This window comes from Akebia trifoliata, chromosome 11 (genome assembly GCF_017979445.1).
Source record: "Akebia trifoliata isolate Shusen 1 chromosome 11, ASM1797944v1, whole genome shotgun sequence".
Lineage (NCBI taxonomy): Eukaryota > Viridiplantae > Streptophyta > Magnoliopsida > Ranunculales > Lardizabalaceae > Akebia > Akebia trifoliata.
In genome coordinates, this window is record NC_141385.1 from 25,652,532 (window position 1) to 25,678,548 (window position 26,017).

The 26,017-nt window shown below is 35.2% G+C and overlaps 1 protein-coding gene across 12 annotated transcripts in view; it reads left to right on the forward strand.

Annotated features, from left to right (window-relative positions):
- Positions 1-26,017, forward strand: part of LOC147391169 (tRNA-specific adenosine deaminase TAD2-like) — a 57,782-nt gene that overhangs the window by 8,559 nt on the left and 23,206 nt on the right. For 8 of the 12 annotated variants that reach the window (XR_015182979.1, XR_015182978.1, XM_086459232.1 and 5 more), the window contains 2 exons: positions 6,648-6,713; positions 25,505-25,542. Coding sequence is in view for 9 of the 12 variants with exons in the window: in XM_086459232.1 (XP_086315358.1) it covers positions 6,648-6,713; positions 25,505-25,542 (104 nt within the window). In the remaining 3 variants the exon portion in view is untranslated. Of the gene's footprint in view, positions 1-2,474; positions 2,576-6,647; positions 6,714-25,504; positions 25,543-26,017 lie in introns of those variants that run through there. The other 4 variants (XM_086459234.1, XM_086459233.1, XM_086459235.1 and 1 more) reach the window with 2 other exon arrangements.

Sequence of the window (26,017 nt, forward strand, 5' to 3'; positions counted from 1 at the left end):
CTGGAAAATTGTTATGTCAAATTCTAATTCAAATTCCATTGCTTGGGACTTCTCTACTTTTCTTTATTTTAATTAAATGATTATGTAACAGAAATGATGCTTATTATGTTAGGGAAGTGTCTGTCATGTGTATAGGGTTGTCAAAGGACCAGACCAAATAAAAATTTACCCATGTTCAAGCTTTACTTGGGTCACAAACAGGCCAAGTAATGATGGCAAGTAAACATCTGTCGTTAAAAATACGTAAATAATTGCTGCCAAAATTTTTCCCACCAAATGTTTTCCAGAAAATGGATATAGCGACAGATGCCATGTTGTCATCAATAAAAGGGATATAGCGACAGGTGCCACGTATCCGTTGATAAAAGTATTACTGACGAAATACATTGCAGCGGTTGGTGACGAAAACCTTGCCATTGGTAAATCGTTCAGCAAAGGCTAAATTAGCTTATAGCGACGAGCTTGGCTGTTGGTATAACTGATTTTCCTTGTAGTGACATATGCTTGGAGACAAGCATCCATCCGTTGCCTTTCTCACCTTATCATAGCAAATCTCACATGGGTTTTTCTTTCTGATCAATTTCACAAATCATGTTTATCTAAATGAAAAATCTTGATTTATCAGTTTTAATGTTTGTTTGGGGCTAGAAATCAATTGATTTGTTATGGGTTTATGGTGGTTATTTTGATTCGTAAACTAATTTAGAGTATTTGCAGACGATCAATTTCTTTCATGAGTTTTTATCTTGAATTTAGGTTGATTTTTCACTCAATTCCATTCTTGGTTTCCGTTTAGTCTCATTCGAGTAATTTCAAGAATTAATTTAGAGTATCTATAGTTGATCGACTTCTTTCACGAGTTTTGCTCTTGAGTTTGACTTTGATCTTGAACTTTAGGTCGATTTTTCACTCAAACGTGTTCTTGGTTTCAGTTTAATCTCATTTTAGTAATTTTGATTCGTGAACTAATTTAGTGTATATGTTGCAGATTGATTTCTTTCATGAGTTTTGATCTTGAGTTCAACTTTGATCTTGAATCTTAGGGAGTTGTATCTTGTATGTATGATGAGACAAGTTGTTTTTACAATAGTAGTTGAACATATTTGATTAGAATAAAAAACTGGTACTTATTGTAGTTGAACATTATATTTCGATATTGTATTCGATTGTTGTTCATGTAAATTGTTTGTTTATGATTTATTTTGTTGTTATAAGTAATACTTCTACAAGTTTTTTTTTACATCCAATTTGTAGGGCAGGTTTTACCGAAATTTTGTAAAAAAATAATTATAATTTGAGTTTAAAATGATGTTATAACATTTTTTATGGTTGATAACTTATAAAACATATGTTAGGCATAATTAGAGGAGTTATAATGCTAAAAACAAAAATCGATACTTATAACGGCATTCTGATCATTTTTTAGGAATTTAAGATAGTTCTCAAACACAAAACTATCTTAGAAGTACTTCTGACAACACTTCTCAGAATTAGTTCCCAAACGCATAGTACTTATCTAATTCTTTCAGATGGTACTTCAGACAATAATTTAGTTTTAAGTATTTTTGGCTCTTGGATCCAAGCAGGCCCTTGGTTTCCAAACACACCATCACAATAGGCAAAAACGACCTTAAAAAATGCAAAGTCATCGATTGGCCTAATTAGTTGTTTTTAGTTAGGTTTTACTGTCACACAATAAATATTGTCTATCGATTCACTCAGTTGATGTGAGGATTTTAGAAGTCTTTTTTCCCTACATGATCAAGAGTTATACTCTCTCTCTCTTTCTCAACTCTCAACTCTCAACTCTCAACTCTATGATCAGACGATTGAACTTGAGAGTCGTTGTGCCCACTACTTGATCAAGAGGTTCCTCAAAGATCGCCATTCTTTAGGTCTGTTTTCTTCTAGGGTTGCTTCCATGATTTATACATTTTAACATTCATTCAAATCTTCAGAACAACGGGAAAATTAGAGATTTTTTGCAAGGGTCAAGGTGAGGTTGAAAATAATGGCTTGCTTTTCACATCTATCCCATAGAAGCTTTCCTTCAATAGTTTACAATCATTTTAGGGTTTCATATTTTAAGAACAAAGCATTGGATTGATATTCTATTTCATTCCTCTATCATTTTAGGGTTTCATTCTGTTTTAATTCCTTCGATTGTATCGAGCTGTTGCAGTTTTTATCTCTCTCTCTCTCTCTCTCTTGTGTCTTCTATTGTTCATCTTTTGATTTCTTTATATAAAGCTTCAATGAGTCTCCTGCATTGCTGAATGCATGTTCTGTTTTAAATTTTGGACTAAAATTCAAAATTTTTGGTGTTCTGTAATTTTTATGTTTCTGCAAATGAAATTGCCCCCTTTATCTTTTTAGGATTTGGTTGTAGTTGAAGAAGAGTGTTTTTATGTTATTTTTTTCCCATTTATTTTCTTTTGTTATTTGATTAACTCTCTCTCTCTCTCTCTCTCCAGATCTTCAAATCTGAGACAACTCTCTCATAGATCATATAGCTCTGTTTACAAGTTATTGCTTCTCATTCCCATCTATTCTTATTTTTCTGAATGAATGGGAGGTATTGACTCGTTGAAATTGTGTGTGTGTGTGTTTTTTTTTTTTTTGCCTTTAAAGTTATTTTGTTGTTTTTAGAATCAATTTTGTTTTTCTTTGGGTTGTGGTTTGGTTATCCAAATGGTTCAATGTTGTTGGGAAAATCTATATATCGATTAGTAACCTACTAGTATGAAACTGTTGTTGTGCACTCTACTGTAATTCCAATTAATTGTCTAGAAAAATTAGGGCTATAAGGATGGCTACAATAAAAGGCCACTGGAGTCTACCGAATGTTTTTTGCATATCCAATTTTATTGTCATAAAACTTTGCTTAGCCTTCTTTTTTCCCTTTTATAAATAGTGCATTAGCTCATGTGTTATATGATTGTTATCAGCTATTTGCCTATTGGGAATGAATGTACTTTGTGATTCATTTCTAACGCTATTCAAAATGTTTCTTAGCTGGTTCATGATGACTGTAAAAATAATTTTATAGCCCAAATTGCATAGGCCTATGGGTTTGAAGTGTTCCATTGATTCCAGGTGACTAATATTTGATTCTTAAAACTTTTCCTTGGAGTAGAACCGTGGTGAGGTTAACCCCAAGATCTGCAACTATGAAAAAAATTAATGTATATATATGGGTCTTGTTTGGCATACAATATTAAGGAGACAACACTTTTTTCCTATATGGGCTAGAAGTTTCGGAATGGGCTGATTTTTCATGAGGATGATCTCTAAATCTGGAACTTCTAATCCCGTCAAAAGTGGTTTAGAATTGGGGACCATTGATTTTTTACCTTTATTTTGTAAATCACTTTTGATGGGGTTAGAAGTTTTAGATTGGATTGACACCATAGAGAGATCATCCTCACAAAAAATCAGCCAAATCTGAAACTTTTAACCCGTATTGGATAAATTTTGTTTCCCAATGTTGTCTGCCGAATGCTACCATATATATATATATATATATAGGGTCACGTTCAATGGCCAACAGTGTGGCAACACATTTTTCAAAACATGGGTTAGAAGTTTTGGAATGGGCTGATTTTTGGTGAGGATGATCTCTATGGTGAGGAGATCATCATCACCAAAAATCAGCCCATTCCAAAACTTCTAACCCCATCAAAAACAGTTTACAAAAAATGGACGGTCCACGATTTTTCAACTTATAAACATGGGTTAGAAGTTTGACTGAGGAGATCATCCTCACCAAAAATCAGCCCATTCCAAAACTTCTAACTCATGCTTTGAAAAATGTTTTGCCAAACTGTTGGCCATTGAACGCTACCCATATCTCTCTATATATATATATAGATATATATATGTGTGTGTGTGTGTGTGTAATTTAAAGAATGAAAATAAAAATATAGATAAATAAGGAGAGGAAACTATAGAAGTAAAAAATTTGCTCCGCCACAAGGACACCTTCGCTACTCTTACTCTAATTGCTCCTTGTTGGGGGGGGGGGGGGGTTGCATCAGAACCTCTCCGACGCTCAAGTCAGTTCGAGTAAAAAAAGTGGTAAGAGTAAGCTTTGGTGAAGAATATGCGTGCTTTTTGATTTTGTTGGCTCCCTTTTTATAGAGAATTTGGAGAATCTTCCTTTTATGATTTGATGTTACTCTTTTTGGAAGTTGTAGGCACCTTTATAGGAACTTTCTGTTGATGGGATATTCTACCAACAACTTGTTCATAGCAATATTCTTTCCATTATGGGCACTATACCCTTGTTTTTTTGGGATTTGAATTGACCAAAATCCCTTACCTTTCCTGATTTGATCCCCCAGCCTTCCGACTTTGGCACCCTACTAAGCTCAAGCCGACCAACCTTTGAGCTTCACCCTTGGGGACTATCTTTTGACATGATGGTGAAACATGGCAGTTTGTGATAGGTTGAGATTTTTATCCTCCACCAAAACCATCCAACGTTGATGGGGCCCTCGTTGGTCCGAAGTGTATCAAGTAGCCCCAAGGGGTGCCTACAGGTTTTGAACGCAAAGGGCGCCTAGTGGGCCAGAATTGGTTTTGGGCCCAAAGGGATTTGTCGAAGTCGAGTCAACCTTCAAGCAAATGTCAAATTGACCAAAGTCAAAATCCTATAATTTTCCAAACGTCCCTACCTTCTAGAGCCTTCAAACCCAAGTGTAAGTTAAACAATTTGTAATACACAATCTAAGGGTATGGTTAATTACCCATGGCAAATGAGTGGGAAATACTTTTTATCCATGTAAAATGAAATCTTTCATTGTTTGATTGCTCACTCTTCATAGAAAATTCAATTCATGCCTAGGTAAAAGTCCACCCTTGGTCAGATTTCATTTTCCCAACTAGCGTCATAGGAAAACGACATATATCCAGCCTCATGACAGCCCCAATTTCTCATTCTCTCTTTTTTTTTTTTCTTTTTCTATGTACGAAACTTTCTCCATCTCTTTATCTCTCTGTTACGCCTCAACATCCTAACGCGCATCCTAATGATTAAGTATTAGAATCTCGAGCTATGAGATATTTCCCATACAATGATAAACATATATAATACCACTATTTCTAATATACTACAGCGGAATCATAACTAAATATGATACATAAACAAAACCAAGGTTCTATCTAACAACTCCCTTTATTTATATATAACAAACGGAAATATTGGCACCTACTACCAAAAATATACTAATTTGCTCAACATATGTCAACCCACTCTATCTATTGAAGCTCACAACAAAAAAACCTATTGATTTCCAAACTGCAACATCTTAAAGCTAATCAACGATATTGAGACATCTCAAATCTTCTCTTGGTAGGGGTCTGTTATTTAAGAAGAATGGGCACATGAGGATGGTATTTTACTAAAATAGATTGAGAAGGATCTCTAGATGATAGGAGGTCTCTGCTAGGAGATTATACATTTGTAGGTGGTAACCTAGTTATATGGAAAGGCTAGAAGCAACATGTAGGAGCCTAGTCAAGTACAAAGGCGGAATTCAGGTTTATGTGGCTCATGGAGTATGTGAAATGTTATGGCTAAGGACTTTTCTTCAAGAGCTTGGCTTTCCTATGGAAGGTCTAATGAGGATGTATTGTGATAACAAAACAACTATTAGTATTGCTCATAACCCAATTCAACAAGACGAAACCAATCATATAGAGGTTAATCAACATTTTATGAGGGAGAAAATTGTATCTAGGATCATATGCACGCCTTTTGTGAAAATAGAAGATCAACTCTCAGATATTCTCACCAAACAAATTAACAGTATTCAGTTTCATAGCTATTTAGGCAAGTTGGGTATGGTTATAACATTTATGCACCAACTTGAGGGGGAGTGTTGAAAGAATATAATAGTCATTTTACTTTTCTAATTTATGCAAGTATTTTTTATTAATTGTTTAGGCGTATTTTTATCCCTTTAAATTTTTTTCAGCTCTGATACCAAGTGGAAATCTAAAATAAATTTATATCTAGAAGAGAAGATGAGAAGAAGAATGGGAGAAATCAAAGCTCATGGAGAGAGATTCTTTTGAATCCAATTTTTTTTTAATTTATAACATCATTATTTAGAGGAACAAAATACCCCTAAACAGTTAATAAAAATACTTACATATACATTAGAATAGTAAAATGACTATTCTATCCTTCAACAACATTAAAAAGGGTGTTGCGAGTCTTAGTTAAAAATGAAGAGATGAAGGATTTGTGTTGGTTTGATTTCCTTTTTTTTTCTTAGGATTTATGTTTAATTCTGACTTCTGGATTTCTTGTTTTAATTGTCAGATTTCACTTTTTTCACAATTCACTAGACTTCTTTTATTTATTTATTTATTTATTTCTTGAGTTGAGGATGTGTTTGATTGATGAGAAAACATTTTCTCTAGGAATTTGCTTACTTGAGAAAATGTTTCTTGAGAACAATTATTTTTGAAGTGAATGCATGTTGGTGATTAATTTCAAATGATAAATTATTAGAACATCCATATCATAAGTATTACATTGTAAATATTAAATTTGTGATTTGATTTTCTGTTATATTTGTTTTGTGTTCTCTCAATTATAGGACAATATGGATGACATCTTTTCTTTATTTGCTTTTTAGATGGCTTCAGAGGAGGAAGACAATTTACCAACTACTCCTGCATTTATGGAGGCTGCAATAACACAGGTATTGTGTAAACTATTCAACAAGTTTATGTTGTAAGGATTTCCTTTATGCAACCATTGAATGCATACTCCAAAGTAGGTCACTTTTGTATGTCATTTGTAGATGGTTGGCTAGTTATAGGTAGATCCTTTGCGACTGCTAAAGGATTCATTTTGGAGCATCTTGTTTTTTGCGATTTGTTAGGGTTTGTGGAAAAAAAGGAATTCACGATTCTTCGATAACTAAGAGCAATCAATTAAGAATATTTCTGTATCAATTCTTTGTTTGATATTTTTTTGATGTAATCTTCAAATAGTTTAGAGGTGTTTTAATGTGGAATGCAAATCAATTCAATGGTCAAGAGTTTCGACGAAAATTTTATAATTATTTAGGTGTTCATTTAATTGGGTCTAGATTTATTGTTTTATCATTTGAGCATACTTTAGATTTTTTTTATATTTTAGTTTTGAGCATTTTTAGTGTCACACCTCGAAATCCCAACACAAATCCTTATGATTCATCAGTCAGAATCTCGAGGTGTGAGATAACCAATCACACAACCTAATAGAACATTCACAAGCAATAATACTTATGGAAAGTAAAATATGCGTAACGGAACAACAATAAACTAACATCTATACAAGAGTCTAGAGTAAACGGAACAATCGCCAAACACTGATGTCATTAAAATCCCCAATCTCATAATATTTTAGATTACAAAAATTTCTAAACTAACATGTTTCTTATCTACAAGCAAAAACCGCTAGGATCCCCTACTAATCCTCAAAGACACGGTGGTAGCAAGACATCAATTTGATCCTCTTCGAGGACCTCCTCAAAAGACTCCTCAAAGAATGGTTCTTCAATAGTTGAATAATCTGAAAGGGGAAGGATAGGGTGTTACTCAGCAAGATGAACGCCGTTCTAATAGTGAGTCATACATGCACGAGTAATCATCTGAACAGCTAAATAATGCAAGTTTTTCATAATGTAATCATATGATAAATGTCTAAGCATACTCAGTAAACAGTTATCGTAATTTCAATCTATCATTTAGAGTAACTTATGCATCTTTCAAATAAAAACATCTATCAAACATTACAAAATAAGGAAAATATACATAATAAGAACACGACGGTATAGTCGATAAGAGAGCAGAGGAACACGCCGATATAATCGCCTCGGCTATGGTAATTCGTTATTTCAGACTTCCAATCCGATGTGGAATCCTATCGTTATAATCTGATTTTGTAGCCGGTCTAGCATACCACAGTTGGATGACCATTTATCCGGCTCAGACTAGCCGTTGACTAAGAACCCAATACTGAGTTCAACTAACGGTGAGGTCTACTGTTTAACGACTGCAGATTAAAAGTGATCACTAACTAACCCAGGAGACCCCTCGCGTCGAAGCCTATCAAGAAGCAATGCGTGTGAACCCCGCCTACCTCTACATTATATAGAAACCGCCTTTACACGCAACGTTCTCTAGGAAATAAGTAGGAGAAATTCCCAGATCTCATAAGCTGTAATATGCTCTAAGGTATCCCATACCATCGAAGAGCATATGACATCTAGTGCTATTCTAGATTGAATCGATGTAATGACCTGAAAATCCTAAAAATGTTTCTCGAGGAAAGAATTTTAGATCCGTGCATTGATTTAAAAATATGGATTCTTAATTTTTAATATTTGAGAAAAATTAACTTCACCAATAGATTTAGAAGTATCAAAAAACATATTTTAGCCTGTAAGCACGCCTAAATCTAAAGTCAATTGAAAAAGTTATCAAATTCTCGAGTTTCGTATTAGATATTTTTCCAACATGTAAACGACACTTTAGAGACGTAATTTAAGGAAATCGATCATACTATTAGATTCATGTCGAAAAATCACCCGAAATAGAGTATAAGTTTGTCTAATTCGGCATTCGGGAAAAACAATTCCCAAAATGACGAGTATATCCCAACTTAGGTTATATAAATATTTGAATTCTGTTAGAAAAATCAGATTTTTCTTATTCTCCTCTCTAAACAAATCTCAACCCTTTTCCCTCGATATTTGAAATTCAAATCTACGTCAAACGAGAATGATCCGAGCTTAGCCGCAAGAAGAAAAGTTGTTCCTCTCGCCGAAGGTTACGCGTAGACGCAAAGAAATCTGATTTTCGCGGAAGAAAAATTTGGAGATTGACCGGAGGCGATTTTAAACTCCGTTTAACCGTTGAAAATAGCTTGATGTAGATTGCCTTCCCTTCTACCTTCTAGTTATGCGATAATTTCATAGAAAATCCATGTGATTGTCGATAAATCGATCGTTTCATTAAGTTTATACATATTTGAAAGATTTGAATCATGTTTGCATGCTTATTTATGATTGGTTTTAGTTTATTTAATGTGATATAATCATTTTATAGTTGGTATAATATTTGGATCGATTTTGATCGAGTTTCGAAAAAAAAAAAATCAGTAATTCAGAAAAGTATCCGAATGTTGAATTTGGTTCTAATTTTTTTTGTGTTGTTTCCATATAGTATGTATACCCATTTCCTACCTTTATTTCATTAAAAACAGTTAAGTATTACTTTAAGTTCTATAATAAATAAATAAATAACCCGTTTTAAATTTCGACTTTGAAAAATCATTTTTTTCAACACTTAGCCAAATTTTCACAGATTTTCAGCTTTTACGTCTTATGGTTTTATCTTTGTTTCCGAGTCTTTCGACTCAACCAAAACCATCGAATGGAATTGGTTGATGTTATATGGATTTCGAATTACTTTAAAGGTGAAATTACTTTGATAGATATGTAGGAAATTAGATGATAAATTGATCGATTTAATTGATGGATGGATAGAGAGAACGTATGTTCTCAACTGATTGATGGGACATTGCCTCCAGTTCTACGTAGTGGCCATGCCACGTAAAACGTGATTGATAGATAGATGGATGAGATGGTTGATGGATGGAAATGACAGATAACTGTCACTGGAGGGCACTACCAGACTTTGTTTGTATTTTCGATTAAAAGAAATGATATATTATACAAAATAAACTATTTTGTTTACCAGTAAAGGTTTGTAGAAAACCCATAAAGAGTGACGCGATGTTGTGTATCCGGAAGCGGCGAGTCAATCTAGGATAACACTAAATGTCATATGCTCTTCGGTAGTATGGGATACCTTAGAGCATATTACAGCTTATGAAATCCGGGAATTTCTCCTACTTATTTTTTGGGGAACGTTGTGTGTAAAGACGGTCTCTGTATAGTGTAGAGTTAGGCGGGGTTCACATGCATTGCCTCTTGATAGGTTTCGACGCGAGGGGTCTCCTGGGCTAGTTAGTGATCATTGTTAGTCTGTAGTCGTCAAACGGTCGACCTCACCGTTGGTTGAATTCAGTATTGGGTTCTTGGTCAACGTTCAGTTTGAGCCTGATAAATGGTCATCCAACTGTGGTATGCTAGGCCGGCCACAAAATCAGATTATAATGATGGGATTCCACATCGGAGGTTAAGTTTGGAATATCGTATTGCCATAGCCGAGGCGGTTATATCGGCGTGTTCCTCTGCTCTCTTATCGATTACACCGCCGTGTTCTTATTATGTATCTTTTCCTTATTTTGTAATGATTGATAGATGTTTTCATTTAAAAGATGCATATGCTACTTTAAATGATTGAAAATGATAGATTACAAGTTATTATAATTGTTTACTGAGTATGCTTAAACATTTATCGTATGTTACATTATGAAAACTTGCATCATTTAATTGTTCTGATGATTATTCGTGCATGTATGACTCGTTGTTAGAACGGTGTTCATCCTGCTGAGTAACATTCCCTTGTTACTCACCCTATCCTTCACATTTCAGATTATTCAGCTCTTGAGGAGCAGATTGATGTCTTGCCGCCACCGTGTCTTTGAGGATTAGTAGAGGATCTTAGCGGTTTTTACTTGTAGATAAGAAACATGTTAGTTTAGAAATTTTTAACCTGATGTATTATGAGATTGAGGATCTTGACTTATATCAGTGTTTGTCGATTTCTTTCGCTTACTCTAGACTCTCGTATAGATGTTAGTTAAATGTTTATTCCGCTGCGTATATTTTCTTTCCATAAGTATTATTATTTGTGAATGTTCTATCAGGTTGTGTAATTGATTACCTCACACCTCGAGATTCTAACTGATGAATCATAGGGATTCGTGTTGGGATTTCGGGGCGTGACACTCGCCATTTCTAGATGCATAGTAACACGTTACTCTTTATGAGTTTTCTACGAACCTTTTCTGGTAAACAAAATAGTTTATTTTTATATATTATATATTAATTTCTTTGTATCGAAAATACAAACAAGGTTTGGTAGTGCTCTCTAGTGACAACCATCTGTTATTTCCATCTATCAATCATCCCATCCATCTATCTATCACGTTTTACATGGCATGATCACTATGTAGAACTGGAGGTACTGTCACAACAATTAGTCGAGAACATACGTTCTCTCTATCTATCTATTAATCAATCGTCTAACTTCTTACATATCTATCAAAGTATCTTTACCTTTAAAGTTGTTTGAAATCCATAGAGCATCAACCAATTCCATTCGATGGTTTTGGTTGAGTAAAAAGACTTGGAAAACGTATTGAAACCGTAAGACATAAAAGTTGAAAATCTATGAAAATTTGGTTAAGTATTAAAAAAAATGATTTTTCAAAGTTGTCAAAATTGAAAAGCCCTCGACAACATGAGAAACACCATAAAAATTTTATTACTTAATTCAAAGGAACGCTTAAGATATCGCGTTTTGAAAATCAGGAGAAAACGTCGAATATTACGTTTTGTTTTTTAAATAAAAAATCACATTTTGATACGATGAGATTTGGATCTTAAAACCTTTCCCAACGTTTCGAAATGGAGGGTAAAACCTTAACTTCAAAAAAAAACTTTAAGTAATTGGAGATTACTTCAATGTTTTTAATGAAATAAAAGTAGGAAATGGGTATATATACTATATGGAAGTGACACAAATAAAAATTAGAACTAAACTCAATATTTGGATTTTTTTTTTTCCGAATTGTTGATTTTTTCGTCGAAACTTGACAAAAATTGATACAAATCTTATACTACTCATAAAATGTATAAAATACATCAAATAAATCAAATGAACTAAGATAAATAAAAAATAACTATGCAAACATGATCCAATATGTTCAAATATGTATAAATGTAATGAAACAATCGATTTATCGAAGATCACATGGATTTTCTATGAAATTATTGCATAACTAGAAGGTAAAAGGGAAGACAATCTACTTCGAGCTTATATTTGACGATTGAACGAAGTTTAAGATCGCCTTCGACCAATCTCCAAAATTTTCTTCCGACGAAAATCGAATTTCTCTGTGTCCACGCGTAGTCTTTGACGACGTGCACGACTTTCCTTCTTGCGGCCAAGCTTGAATCGTTTTAGTTCGGCGTAAATCTGAGTTGCAAATTTTGAGAGAAAATGGATGAGTTTTGTTTGGAGAGGAGAATAAGAAAAAATCAGATTTTTCTAATAGAATTCAGATATTTGTAACTTAAGTGGGACGTAAACATCATTTCGGGAGTTATTTTTCCCGAATGCTGATTTAGATAATCTTATACTCTATTTTGGGTTATTTTTCGATACGAATCTAATGGTATGATCGGATTCCTCAAATTATATCTCTAAAGTGTTGTTTACCTATTTGGTAAATATCTAAAGCGAAATTCGAGGATTTTGTAACTTTTCCGTTCGAACTCAAATTCGAGCACGCTTACAGGGTAAAGTATGTTTTTCGATCATTTTGAATCTAATAGCAAAGTCAAATTTCGTTAAAGATGGACATAACAAAATCAGAGTATTTTACCTAAAGTCTTTCTGTTAAAATTTCTCCAAATTTCACTATTTTATTTCTCGAGATACTAATTTGAATTCAGGGTATTACATTTAGAGCTTTATTTTTATGTTTTTGGGGTTATTTTCATGTTTTATTGGCCTATAGTCTTCGTGTAATATTTTGGGGCAATTTAATTAATTTAGTTTATCTTTTATTTAAATTTATTGGGGTTAAAAAATTTGGAGAGAGAAAGTTAAAATTAGGAGATTTTATTTTGTATTTTAGTTTTTGATGTAGGACATCTACAGTTCTAAGTAGTTTTCTAATTCTATTAGATTTCTATTCATGTTCTAGTAGGATTTCTATTTCTACTTCTAGTAGGATTTTTATTTCATAGTTATGTTAGGAGTACAATTCCTTGTTAGTTTTTAATTTATTTTAAATTCGTTTTTATTATTTAGACTACAATTAGAAGTGCTTAAAAGTCTCCAATTTGAGTTCTAATAGGATTAGAAAGCTAATATTATGTTATAGATATGTTAGTAATATTAATTTTTAGTATTTTAGTAGGATTACAAGTTGTTATGATGGAGTTATCTATGTAAGGAGCTCCAAATCCGAAAATTAAGAATCAATCAATCAATAATCAATTCAATTATCTTTTCTCTTTTAATTATTATTATTTTTTTAACTTTATACTTTATTTTCTTTCAAGCTATTACTTGTTTATCAATTGATTGTTTTGATTCAAATTGATTTTAAGTGTTCCATTGAACACGATCTATCGAATCTATTGATTCACACGCTTCCGCTACGTCAGTTTTATTAGGACTTTTAGTTGATTTTCTTTATTTATAGCTTGTATAAGGGTTTGTTGACCGAGGATGAATGGAATAAACAAAATTAGTGCATTCAATGTGGTTGATACCATGTAAATCATTAGGGTGATTCCAAGTTGATTATAAATTTTTTTAGTTAATTTAGTAAAAGTCCCCTGCGAAAAGCAAGATGTGGTCTACCCCCATTGACTTTCGTTGACCTAGTCAAATCGTTAACAAAAGCAATAGTTAGTTAACAGGGATGGTGAAATGTCAAAAATACCTTTGTGTTGAAATTACGAAAATGTTCTTCAATCAAAGCAACTCAAATGCCTTTGATCCAATCGTTCTAAAGACAATAACCTTGAGAACTCTAATCAATTTCAACCAATTTCTCATCGATTTAAACCTAAACTTTGTTATTTTGAAGCTTAATCTCATCATTTCCAACCATCTCTCATCATTTTCAATTCAATTTCATATTTGTCAACCTAATATCAATGTGTTCATCTCATCCGAAAGGAATTCTTTGACCCAATGCTTAGAATCTCCACATGGGTAACACTAAAATAAAAAAATAAAAAATAAAAACTAGAGAAAAATTAAAAAATTAAGAGAAAATATGAAACAATGAAGAAAATGAAATCAGTAATACCCCTCTTCTAAATATATATGTTAGTTCTACCCCCTCCCTTTAGCAGTCAAGAACACAAAGCAAGATAATTTAGTAAAAGTCCCCTGCGAAAAGCAAGATGTGGTCTACCCACATTGACTTTCGTTGACTTCGTCTTATCCTTTATCTCTTCTTCAATCCATCTTTTCTATATTGTTTTTGTTTATTTGTGAGGGATCATGAAACCATCAAGAACCCTTTAATCCATTCAAGAAACCAACCCATAAATTATGTTTTTTTATTTTTCAAGCAATTTTGAATTCTTGATTTTTTATTTCTAAAGTTTTGGGTTATTGAATTCTTGAATCTTGATTTTTCCTTAATACTTTTCTATTTTCTTGAATCCTTATTTCATTAATCTCTTATTCAAATCTACCCTATACCTCGAAGAATTGTAGAAAAGTAATTGTCAAGTCTCATTATGAGAGCTTGGCAGATATATATATATATATATATTATATATATATATATATTAATAAAAGAGTAAATGGATGTAAACACCTTTACATTGAAATAATAGAAGAGAAAAATAAAAAATATTAAACATTATTATTTCCAATACTCCCTCTCAAGCTAGGGCAAATATATCAATTAAGCCCAATTTGACAAGATGAGAGTTAGTAACAGAAGGACTAACAAACTTTGTAAGCATATCAACAAGATGCTCTGAAGAAGAGACAAAGACTGTCTGAAGAGCACCAGATCGAACTCTCCCTGAGAAAGTGAACATCAATCTCTATATGCTTGGTTCTTTCGTGAAGAACTGAGTTAAAAGCAAGCATGATAGCAGACTTGTTATCACAAAACAAAGTGAAAGAGCTAGAGACCTGAAAGCCGAGCTCTTTTAGCAAAAATCTAAGCCAAATAAGCTTACGGCCAATGGCCATAATACGATACTCAGTTTCAACATAAGAATGGGAAATCACACTTTGTTTCTTACTTTTCCATGAGATCAGGTTACCACCATGGAAAGTACAAAAATCAGAGGTAAAATCTCTTATCTATAAGAGAGTCGGCATAATTAACAACAAGGAAGCAGGACAAATGTGATTGAACAGTGGAAGGGTAAAAAAATCCAAGATCAAGACGAGACTTCAAATAGCGAAAAATACGATAAACAACATCAAGATTAGATATGCGCGGGGCATGCATGAATTGACTGACCACACTAACCACAAAGGTCAAATTCGATCTCGTGTTAGTTAAATAAATCAGGCGTCATACGAGACTCTGATAAGAAAAATGATCAGATAATAGATCACCAGTTTCAGCATGAAGGCGATGATTTTGATCCATAGGAGAGGATGCAAGATGACAACCAAGCATACCAGTGTCCTGAAAAAAATCCAATGTGTATTTACGCTGAGATAACAAAATGCCATGGCGAGATCGAGCCACTTCTATCCCCAAGAAGTATTTGAGGGGACCCAAGTCCTTAACCTCATAAGCACGACTCAATAACATCTAAACCCTATCAATCCATTGTCCATCATCTCCAGTTACTATAATATCATCCACATAAACCAAAATTATGGTGCAACGTTCATCCACTCCTCGAAGAACAAAGCAAATATGATCTGAGTGGCATTTGGAAAACTCCATGGATAAAATGTCCTCAGAAAAATGTTGAAATTAGGCTCGCGGAGATTGCTTCAGACCATACAGAGATTTGAGAAGACAACAAACTTTCCCAAGATACTTCCCCTGAACGGCATTCTTCACATCAAGTTGGTGAAAATGTCATGAATGACAAACAACTAAAAAGATAAGGGGGCGGACAAAAGTTTAGTTACAGGGGCAAATGTAACACTGAAATCCTTGTCTAGAGTCTGTGTAAATCCCTTAACAATTAGGAGGGTCTTGTATCGATCGACAATGCCATCCGCAAGATACTTAACAGTGAAAACCCATTTACAACCAATAGTCCATTCCTCAAATGGAAGGGGAACAAGTGTCCAAGTGTGATTCTTTTGCAAAGCATCCATTTCAGCGGCCATGGCTTCAGTCCACTTAGGGTCATGCAAAGCCTATGATACAAACTGAAAAACTCAAATAGAGTCAATGGCAGCAAGGTAGGCTTGATAAGAACGAGAGAGTCCCTAATAGATAAAAAACTGGGCAATAGGATGATCAGTAACACACCCCTACTTTTGTGAAGTGCAATTGGTAAGTGAGAGTCATAAATAGAAGGAATAAGAGTAGGAGTAGAAGGGGGTATACTTGAGTCCAAAGAGGAAGTTGGCAAGGTTGGAGAGGGGCAAGGGCGACGAGAGTAGATCTTCAAAAGTGACAAAGATGAAGATGAATCCTGCAAAGGAAAATAGCCCTGAAAAGAAGATGAAGATGGAGAAAATAAACGGATAGGGTAGCATTGCAGGAGAGGGGTCCTACAAAGATGAAGAGTCCTGCAAGGAAGATGTAACACAAAAATAGAGAACATTTAAAAAAAAGTGACATCCAAAGAATGTATTACACGATGAGAAAGGGGATCATAATATCGATACCCCTTTAATGTAGAAGAGTAACCCAAGAAAATACAACGAATGGTTTTGTTATCTAATTTTGTGCGATGAGGAGTTCTGTCCTGAATAAAATAAGTACACCCCAAAACTCTAGGTGTAATAGGGAAGAGTGCTATCAGGTCGAAGAACATAAAGAGGTACATGTCCAACTAAGGTGCGGCTCAGAACGTGGTTAAGAAGAAAAGACACAGTAAGGATTGTCATATATTCCAATATAACTTAGGAACATGCATCTTTCGAAGAAAACAACGGACAACGTCCATAAGATGGCGATTCTTGCATTTTGCCACCCTGTTTTGTTCTGGAGCATAGGGACAAGTCAACTGGTGGAACATACCATGCTTATGAATATGGGATTGAATCCCATCAGAAATATATTCATCTCCGCTATCAGATCTAAGGGATTTCACAGTGATGTATTGGGTATGAATCATTTTAAAAAAATTAACAAAAATGTGGAGTACCTCAAAACGAGAAATCATCAAGTAAACCCAAGTACAATGAACATAGTCATCAATAAATGTAACATAATATCATGACCATTAAAAGCAATAACAGGAGAAGGTTCACACACATCAGAATGGGCTAAATCAAACATTATATTAAATCGATGCATGCAAGGAATACAAGAAATACGTGTGTTTAGAAAACTCACACATAGAGTAATGAAACTTGTGTCCAGTATAAGAAGTTTTTAAAGTAGAAAATAAAGAACATAAGTACCGAAAATTAGCATGTCCTTAGTGAGCATGCCATAAATCTAAATTCTTAGAGGAAAAAGTATGGCTCCCAAAGAGTGGAAGCACAGACGTCAGAACAACAGTAGGTTGAGATCCAAACAGGTACAACCCATTTCTCTCATACCCCATACAAAGAATCCTCCTCTAAGTCAGGTCCTGAGAAATACAATGAGTAGGAAAAAATGTTACGGAGCAATTTAAAGATTTGGTAGTACTACTCATAGACAAAAAGGTTAAGAGATAGGTTAGGAACATGAAGCTCAGAGTCGAGAGAAAAATCAGAGAATAAGGGGATGGTACCCTTGCTGTGGATAAGAATAAAGAACCCATCAACTAGGTGAACCTCCATATGAGTAGTAAGAAAAATATAAGAGGTAAAATGGCTAGACTCACCAATCATGTAATCAGAGGCACCAGAATCAATTACCTAAGTCAGAGGAGCAGAGCCAAATTGAGTAACATGAAATGCAGAAGATGTACTTGGGGGCATTGTAAATGAGGTCACAATCGAAGATGAGTAAGTCTGAGCATGGATCTGATCCTGTACAATAGCAATAATTTGAGTCTGGAGTTGTTGCAAATCAATAGTGCCAAAGAAAACAGAAGTATCAGTAAGAGGAACTGATGATGACTCCACAACAGCAGCATGAGGAGCAGACTGTCTCAAAGAGGGAGTGGTAAAAGACTGTAACAGATGGGGATAAAGTTGGAAGCAGCGGGCCTTCTCATGGCCAATCTTCCCACAATGACTACAAGTAAGACCACCCTCTTTACCACGACCATGGCCACCTCGACTTCTAGATCCCTAATAGAGTCATCTGATTTGTAGCTGGAGCACAGATAATGCCAGTGGTTTGAATTTGAGAGGGAACTACATAACAATGACGTTCATCACTATCAATGATCGCAAATGTCTCAAATAAAGAGGATAAGGGTGTGGTGTTAAGGATCTATGTCCGAAGTGTCTTGAACTCAAGACGTAAACCTATGAGAAGTTGGTATGTCTGGTGTCTAGCAACCACAAACCTAGCTGCCTTTGTAGACAACTCAACTATAGATTCATGGTGAAAGAGCTCTTCCCAACGATATTGAAGGAATCCAAAGTAGTCAGCTACACTCTAAGTCCTTTGGGTAGCCTGGGCAATGTCTCGATAAAGCTTGTAGATCCTCGAGTTATTTCAAGCATGCGCATATGTCTGAGTAAGGGTTGACCATAATGAAGAGACAGTCTCATGATACATGAACATGGTATAGATGCGTTGTTCCATGGAGTTAAAAAGTCATCTAAGAATAGTGCAATTATCAATCTCCCATTTTTCAATTTTGGGATCAGTAAGGGGTGGCTTATTATTAGTGTCCAAAAACCATCTAGATTTTCCTCTACTCCTCAAATAAAGTCTAACTGATCGAGACCAGGACTAAAAATTCCGATCATCTGATAAGACACTAGTAATGTGTTGAGCTAAGAGGTTTGTTCCAAGAATGGTGTTGGAGTCTTTGGTTTCTTGATGTGATGTCATTGCTTACTACAAACAAAGCAGTCAAAACTTTGATTTGAAGGGAGATCACTGTGGTCTCAAACACTCAAAAATTGTTGTAGTTGAAATATTACCAAGGAGCCAAGTCAAAATTACCACAAAGCAGCTCTCTTGTTGCTATCTTGGGTCAGAAAAGGGGTCAAGTTGTTGTCGTAGTCCCTTACACAGCCTGAGTTGCTGTTGTAGATCACCAAATAGCAGAATGAAGGACTCCACACAGCCCTGGTTGTTGTCTCAGGTCACCCAACAGTACCCTATTGTTGTCACAAGCCACAAAACACCACCCTAGTGGCTATCGTAGGGATCCACACAGCCCTAGTTGCTGTTGCAGATCACCCAACAGCAACATGCTGCTGTCGCAGGCCACAAAATTCCACCCAATTTGCTGTCGCAGGGTTCAACACAGGCCTAGCTGCTGTCGCAGATCACCCAACAACACTATATTGTAGTCGCCAGGCTTCACATAGCCCAACAATCCTGTCGCACCACCCAACAATGCTCTCGTATGGTAGCAGCAAGGGTAGAAACCCTATCAAAGGCACCCAACAGTACTTTGACAAATTGATCTCAGATAGAAACCCTAGCGTAGGGTAGAAATCGAACCAAACAGCCTATGAAAGGCAGAAAATCCTATCGTATAGCAGAAACACAACGCAAAAATCTATTGCAACATGTGAAAAAATTGATAAAATCTCTATCGCAACATGCGATTAAGGGAATACGAATATAAATAATAATAAAAAAAAGCCCTCAAAGGGGAAACCCTTAACAAAGTTGATGTTAGGTTATTAGGTCTTAAGATCTACAGGTATTAGTGAAGGAAGAAGAGAGAAGAGAAGTGAGGAGAAGAGACTTCAAGATCCCAAAAAATCAAAAAGGGGTCCTCTAGGGCTCTGATACCAAGAAGAATTGTGGAAAGTAATTGTCAAGTCTATATATATATATATATATATATATATATATATTAATAAAAGAGTAAATGGAAGTAAATGCCCTATACATAGAAATAATAGAAGAGAAAAATAAAAAACAGTAAACATTATTATTTCCAATATACCCTATTTTAACCCCAACAAAATATCCTAAACCTTCTTCTAATTGTAATTTCAAAATGTTGTAATTTTAAAATTGTGTTTTACATTTCAACAGATTACCAATTGGAATTTTGGAAACCCTTTTCCTATTGTCACCCAAATCCATAACCCAATGCCAAAACCACTTAAATCAGATTCCTTGAACCCGCTATTTTACTCTTCTTCCCTCACTGTCTTGCGTCATGTTCTCTTTCAAGATTTCTCGAGTCATCACAATTGGGTTTGTATTATATCTTTAGAGTAATTAATTGTGTGTTTTGTGTCGAGTCTTGTATTTTTCTCTTTGGTTGGTCTTCCCGACCGCCCTCATATTTAAATTTTTTACAAAGTAGTATGTGTAGTGCAACTTTAGTAATGACCCCCATAGAAGGGAAAGCCCATTGAATTGATGATTAAAAAACAAAACCCCAAAATGGCCTTTTTATTATCTTAGTTTTATCATTCATAAGGATGAGGAGATTGAGGAGGGTGTTGTCCACAGAATTAAAGCTAGATTGTTGTAGTGGATTTGTGCTTTTGGAGTGGTACGTGATCAATGCATCTCAATCAATCTAAAAGAAAGATTTTATCAAAAGGTAGTACGACCTGCTATGTTTTAGAGAGCTAAATGTTGGACAATCAAGAAACATGTTCGTAGATTGAGTGTAGTAGGCTGTTGGGATGGATGATGGGAAGAACAAAGAGAGTTAAAATTAGAAGTGAATGCATTTGTAAAAATGTAGCTAGTCCCAATAGACGCTAAACCAAGGAAATATGAGATGGTTTGGTCATGTGCAGTAAAGGCCTTACAACCCAAATGGTCGTGCTAGTAATGATTTTCACAAAGATATTTATGATCATTGGATGAGATAAAATTAGGACCAAGAAGATCTTGGAATTCACCATTAGATTCATGATTCAAGATTTCTTCACTGATTTAACTTTTGAGAAATGGGAAATATGATGGATTAGTAATACGGAAGTTTTACTTCAATTAAAAATTAAGTATAAAGCATATTGAGAAAGGCCAAGTTAGTTTCCCTACATATGAGACAAGTAGACATTTCTGAACTATTGAATAAAATATTAGGATTTTTTTAATCTTCTCTAAAAGATTAGGATTTTTGCTTAAATCTTGGAGTTCGCCCCCTTTTTTTCCCTTATCAAATGAGCATTTGCTTGTAGATTTCATCCATTAGCTTGGTTAGATCGATGTTGTGATTTATGTTTTTTTTTTTTTTGGTGGGTAAGCTGGACTTGAACCCACAACCTCAAAGTTGCTTTGCAACGTTGTCAAACCAATTGAGCTATGGGTTGAAGCCCGTAATATTGGTTTTTTTATAGTTTCTAACTTTCCAACTTTCTTTTTTATTCTATACAATCGTTGTTTGTACAAGAAGCTATCAAATAGAATAATATCTACACCTTATATCACACATGTATTCTCTCTCTTTTTTTTTTTTTTTGATCGATAAAGATAAATTTATTGAAAAAAGAGAGCGAGGTGGTCGAGGTGACCAACCCAAACACAAAGAGAACCAACAGAAGAAAAGAAAACAAGACAACTAAAGAAAACAAATAAAAGTGACCGGCGGATTAGACTCGCGGCAACGAACAAACCCTATCCCAACGCACGAGAAAATCTTCAAAGAAGACCCCTTTGAAATCCCTGTGAAGTTTACTCCAAAAAAACAAAAGCTCCAAAATAGAAAGAACTAATCCTTCCAATGTGGAGACTTTCCCCTCAAAGATGCAACAATTGCGGTCTTTCCAAATCCCCCAACAAATTGCAAATGGGCTCAAGAACCATAGAATCCTTTTAGAAGACGAGAAAGATGCACCCCACACCAACCACGAATCCAGAGTCGACTTTACTGAGTTAGGGAAACAACCCACTGATCCAAATAAGGACAAAAAGTGTGACCAAACGTGATGTGCCACCCGACAATGGATAAATAAGTGATCCACCGTCTCCGCCTGGGTTCTACACATACAACACTGATTTGGTGAAATGAAACCTCTTCTGATCAACTGGTCTAGAGTTGCAAGTCTCCCTAACGTCGCCAACAAAATAAAAACTAATATCTTAGGAGGTATCTTACCCCCCCCCCCTCCCGATCAATGCGTAAGGGAACACCTCTGTACTTCTTAGAGCAATGCTATCATACAAAAATTTAACCGTGAACTTCCCATCCCGAGTACCAACCCACACTTTCTTGTCTTTTGAAGAGTTTTGCACATAATTACGCTCCACCCTAAAAGTTAACTTCCCTAACATGTCCACCTCCCAGTCATTAAAAGTTCTTCTAAACCCAAAATCCCAGTTTAGCATGCCATTCTCAAAACTCTTAAACGTAGAAACTACTTGATTCTTTTTCAAGGATAACCTATAAAGATCCGGAAATGAATCCTTGAGAGGGCCATTCCCACACCACCAGTCTTCCCAGAATCTCACCTTAGACCCACTCTCAACCTTACATTTCACCCTGTTCTTAAAAATCGTAAGTCTTCTAAGGATGCCCTTCCACACCCCACACCCCAGTGCACCTCTCACGGAACCACTTGCCCAACCATTTTCTTCCACACCATACTTATCGACAATTACCTTCCTCCAAAGACTTTCCTTTTCTTCCTCAAACCTCCAAAGCCATTTTCCCAACAAAGCCGAGTTCATAAATTTAAACTTGCGTATCCCCAAACCCCCTTTCTTCTTAGGTAAACATAACTTGTCCCATCTCACCCGATGATGTTTTCTCGCTCCGTCTTTACCATGTCACAGAAGCTCTCGGCAAATTCTTTCTAATTGCACCTCCACGTTCCTTGGCAAGGAAAATAAGGATAAAGTATAGATGGGAATGCTAGCCAATGCACTTATAATAAGGGTGATCTTCCCTCCTTTAGACAACAACTTGGCTTTCGACATGGTAAGTTTTTTCCTCATCTTTTCTAACACCGGCTCCTAAATATCTTTGCTAGTATAACCCATCCCCAAAGGAAGTCCCACACATGCATTCTCTTACATAGATAGGAATGTGCTAACGTCCAATACTTCAATGAGATATTAAAAATCTTGACAACCATGTATTTTCCATAAATCCCTATAAAACAACATTTTTATTTTGTCTTCTAGTCTAGTGTAAAAAAGAAAGGGGTTTCATTCTTATTATTTGATGGCGTTATTGTAAATATCACAAAGTTATTTACAAAAATGCAATTGAAATATCAACGAAATCCTCAACTTTTTTGCACTAAAAGAAAAAATATGAATGCTTTTTAGGGGTCCATAACTGACCTCTTTTTTATTGTTCTATGCTTCATGCCACATATTGGGGTTGGCAACATCAGTCATTTTTAGCCATTAAACTCTAGGTCAACTTAAGAAAGTACGTCCGCTTTTAGGTGAACCAAAAGGATGCAATTTTTTTGTAGTCAATTTCATCTCATCCTTTTGCATAGTTGAACCTAAAGAAAGTTGTTTTTGTTAGCATCCCTATTTGTGGTCATGTTTTTGTTGTTAGCCATCCTTCCAGTTTGTCCAAATCTTTTGATTTGGATCTTGTTGAAACCTCTGGCTGAACAGGTGTTCACTTTTCATTTGCTAGGTAAACCTGATGGGTGAACCCACGGGTCCTTAGATGTTTTTGTCGTTCGTTAAGATAGGGGAGCTTCAAACAAAAAGTAATTGATCTCTCACATGTGGGGTAGAAGCCCCTATGTATTAGATGTGTTGAGTGTATATTTTCCTCCACTTTTGGGTGTCATACCCCAAATTAAACCCCGTGACCCTCTTATATTCACAGTTCTCTAATCCATCAGATCAGTCTTTGGAGTAGTTGGTTGGTTAACATGGTATCAGAGCGCTAGGTTCATATAGGTCGCGGGTTCGAATCTTTCCACCCTTATGGGTGAGGAGTGTTGAGTGTATATTTTCCTCCACTCTCGGGTGTGTCATACCCCAATTAAGCCCTGTGGCCCTCTTATATTCATAGTTCTCCCCTTCTCCATCAGATCAGTCTTTGGAGTAGGTTGGTTAACAAGATGGACCTTTTCTTTTTGAATAAGTGGCCACTGTGTTGATCTGGTATGTACGAAGATGAGGTGATTATGTGGTATCTTGTGCATGGCAGCCAATATCTCTCGTCACCTTATCCAGAGTTGTGCCATGTGTCATTTTGTGACTGGCTGAGTTCAGCTGCCTCATTAGTAGAGGGGACAGCGTGTTGACGATATTGTACAAATATAACAGTTTTTCATTTTGAGATAGTGGTTGCTTCCACTGATATGTGAACTGCCATGATGGGTTGGTGAATTTTTGGGCATGTTCAATGAAGGTTGATTTCAACCCCTGTTAGAAGAAGTATTCAAGTTAAAGGGGGTCCTAAAAGTGTGAGAAGATGATCTAAATGAACATTGATGGAGATAGTGGAAGCATACATGAACTCGCTCACAATAATAGAAGACTTGGTTTAGAATAGAGTGGAACAGAGTTACATCATTCGTTTAGACGACCCCAAATCGTTGGGATAAGTCATTTTTGTTGTTTGGTGAACACCTTTGAGTATTTATTGGCAGTTCATGTGCCCCTAAAATCATCACTGGGTTCATTTGCCTCCACTTCCTTTTAAATTTCTAAAACATGATCAGCTTGATATCGATTTGGGTTATTCAAAAACTAGGAGCTGGTTTTTTGAGTTGTAATCTTATCCCATTTCATGCAGACTTTGACAAACACCTGCAACATTTTTGTCCCAATAATCGTTTTCTCCATTAACTTCAGCTTCCATTTCGTATTTATTCATCCAGAGTATGTATTTGCAGAATTGAAAATTCTAATTAATTTAGTCATCGACAACAAGATTAGAGTTTAGACGGATCAGCATGTCGTTTGTGCTGGCTTCTGCCATGATATATGGAAGGTTGGTCAAGTCTATTATGAATTCTGATTTCAAAATTTATGAATTCAACTCACTTATCTTACCAAAATACATTTCCTAATGAATAAGATACAATATTTGGATTAGCTAGTGTATTTTAATTAAAATAATTTTTTTTTAAATTTAACTTATTATTACCTATATATATTTGGATTAGCTAGTATTAGTCAATGTTTGAGCTGTGGTTGCCTGGTTCATCATCAATTTGATCTGTATTTGTTGAAATGTGCTGTTTTTTTTTGTTCGTTTTTTTCGAACCTAAAAAATAAGTAGGATAAACAAGCTAATTAGTCATTTATATCAATTCTGAGTTTGTTGGGGGTCACAATGAACGTGGTATCTTTGGATTAAACCACACCAAAAACTCCCTACCTACCTGTTGGCCAAATGTGGTTGTTTTGCATGATGTGGTGAGCATGAACTCACCACAAACTCTTCTGATACATAGCCAATTCAGACTTACGGTTTGTTTGCAATTGAACTGCGTGAATGCTATTTTGACTGAAACAAGTCGAAGGTGACTCAAATGCAAAAGTTAATATTTGTTGTGTTATTATGACATCCTTTTTCTTCTTTTTTAAATTGATTTTTACTATATTGTCTTCAGGCTAAGATAGTTTTGTTTTTCTCGCTTTTGACACTTGGCTTTTTCACAGGCAAAGCTTGCCTTGGACAGTCTTGAAGTGCCTATTGGGTAAGCCTATCATAATTTCCCTTCTGATCTTCCTTATTATGTACCTCCAAGATCCTTGAGAAAATTTCCATTAGAGGGTATCATATTGAAGTTTTTAAGTCGTACCATCTTTTGATTAATAGATAATCTTATTACATGCTCTTGTGGATTTGAAATTTTTTATTCTGTACCATTTTTTCTCCATTTTCTTTTTTCTCAAATTCCTCATCCTCCAAATGGGGGGGAATGTGATTTTTTTCGCTATTCTAAAATGAGCAGGTGATCTTAGCTCTTTGATGTGTTGTGTTTCAATCATATTGCCTTGGTTTCCCAAGTAGGATGTAACACGCATCATTTGGTACAACCTTGTACCACATGGACTCCTTGTATGCTCCCCATGTGTGAAATTTAGTGGGATAGCAAGTAGTTTCTTCGTCACACCATTGGATTTATGGAAGGTTGTCTTCAAAGTATCTACTGATTTCAAACCATGTAT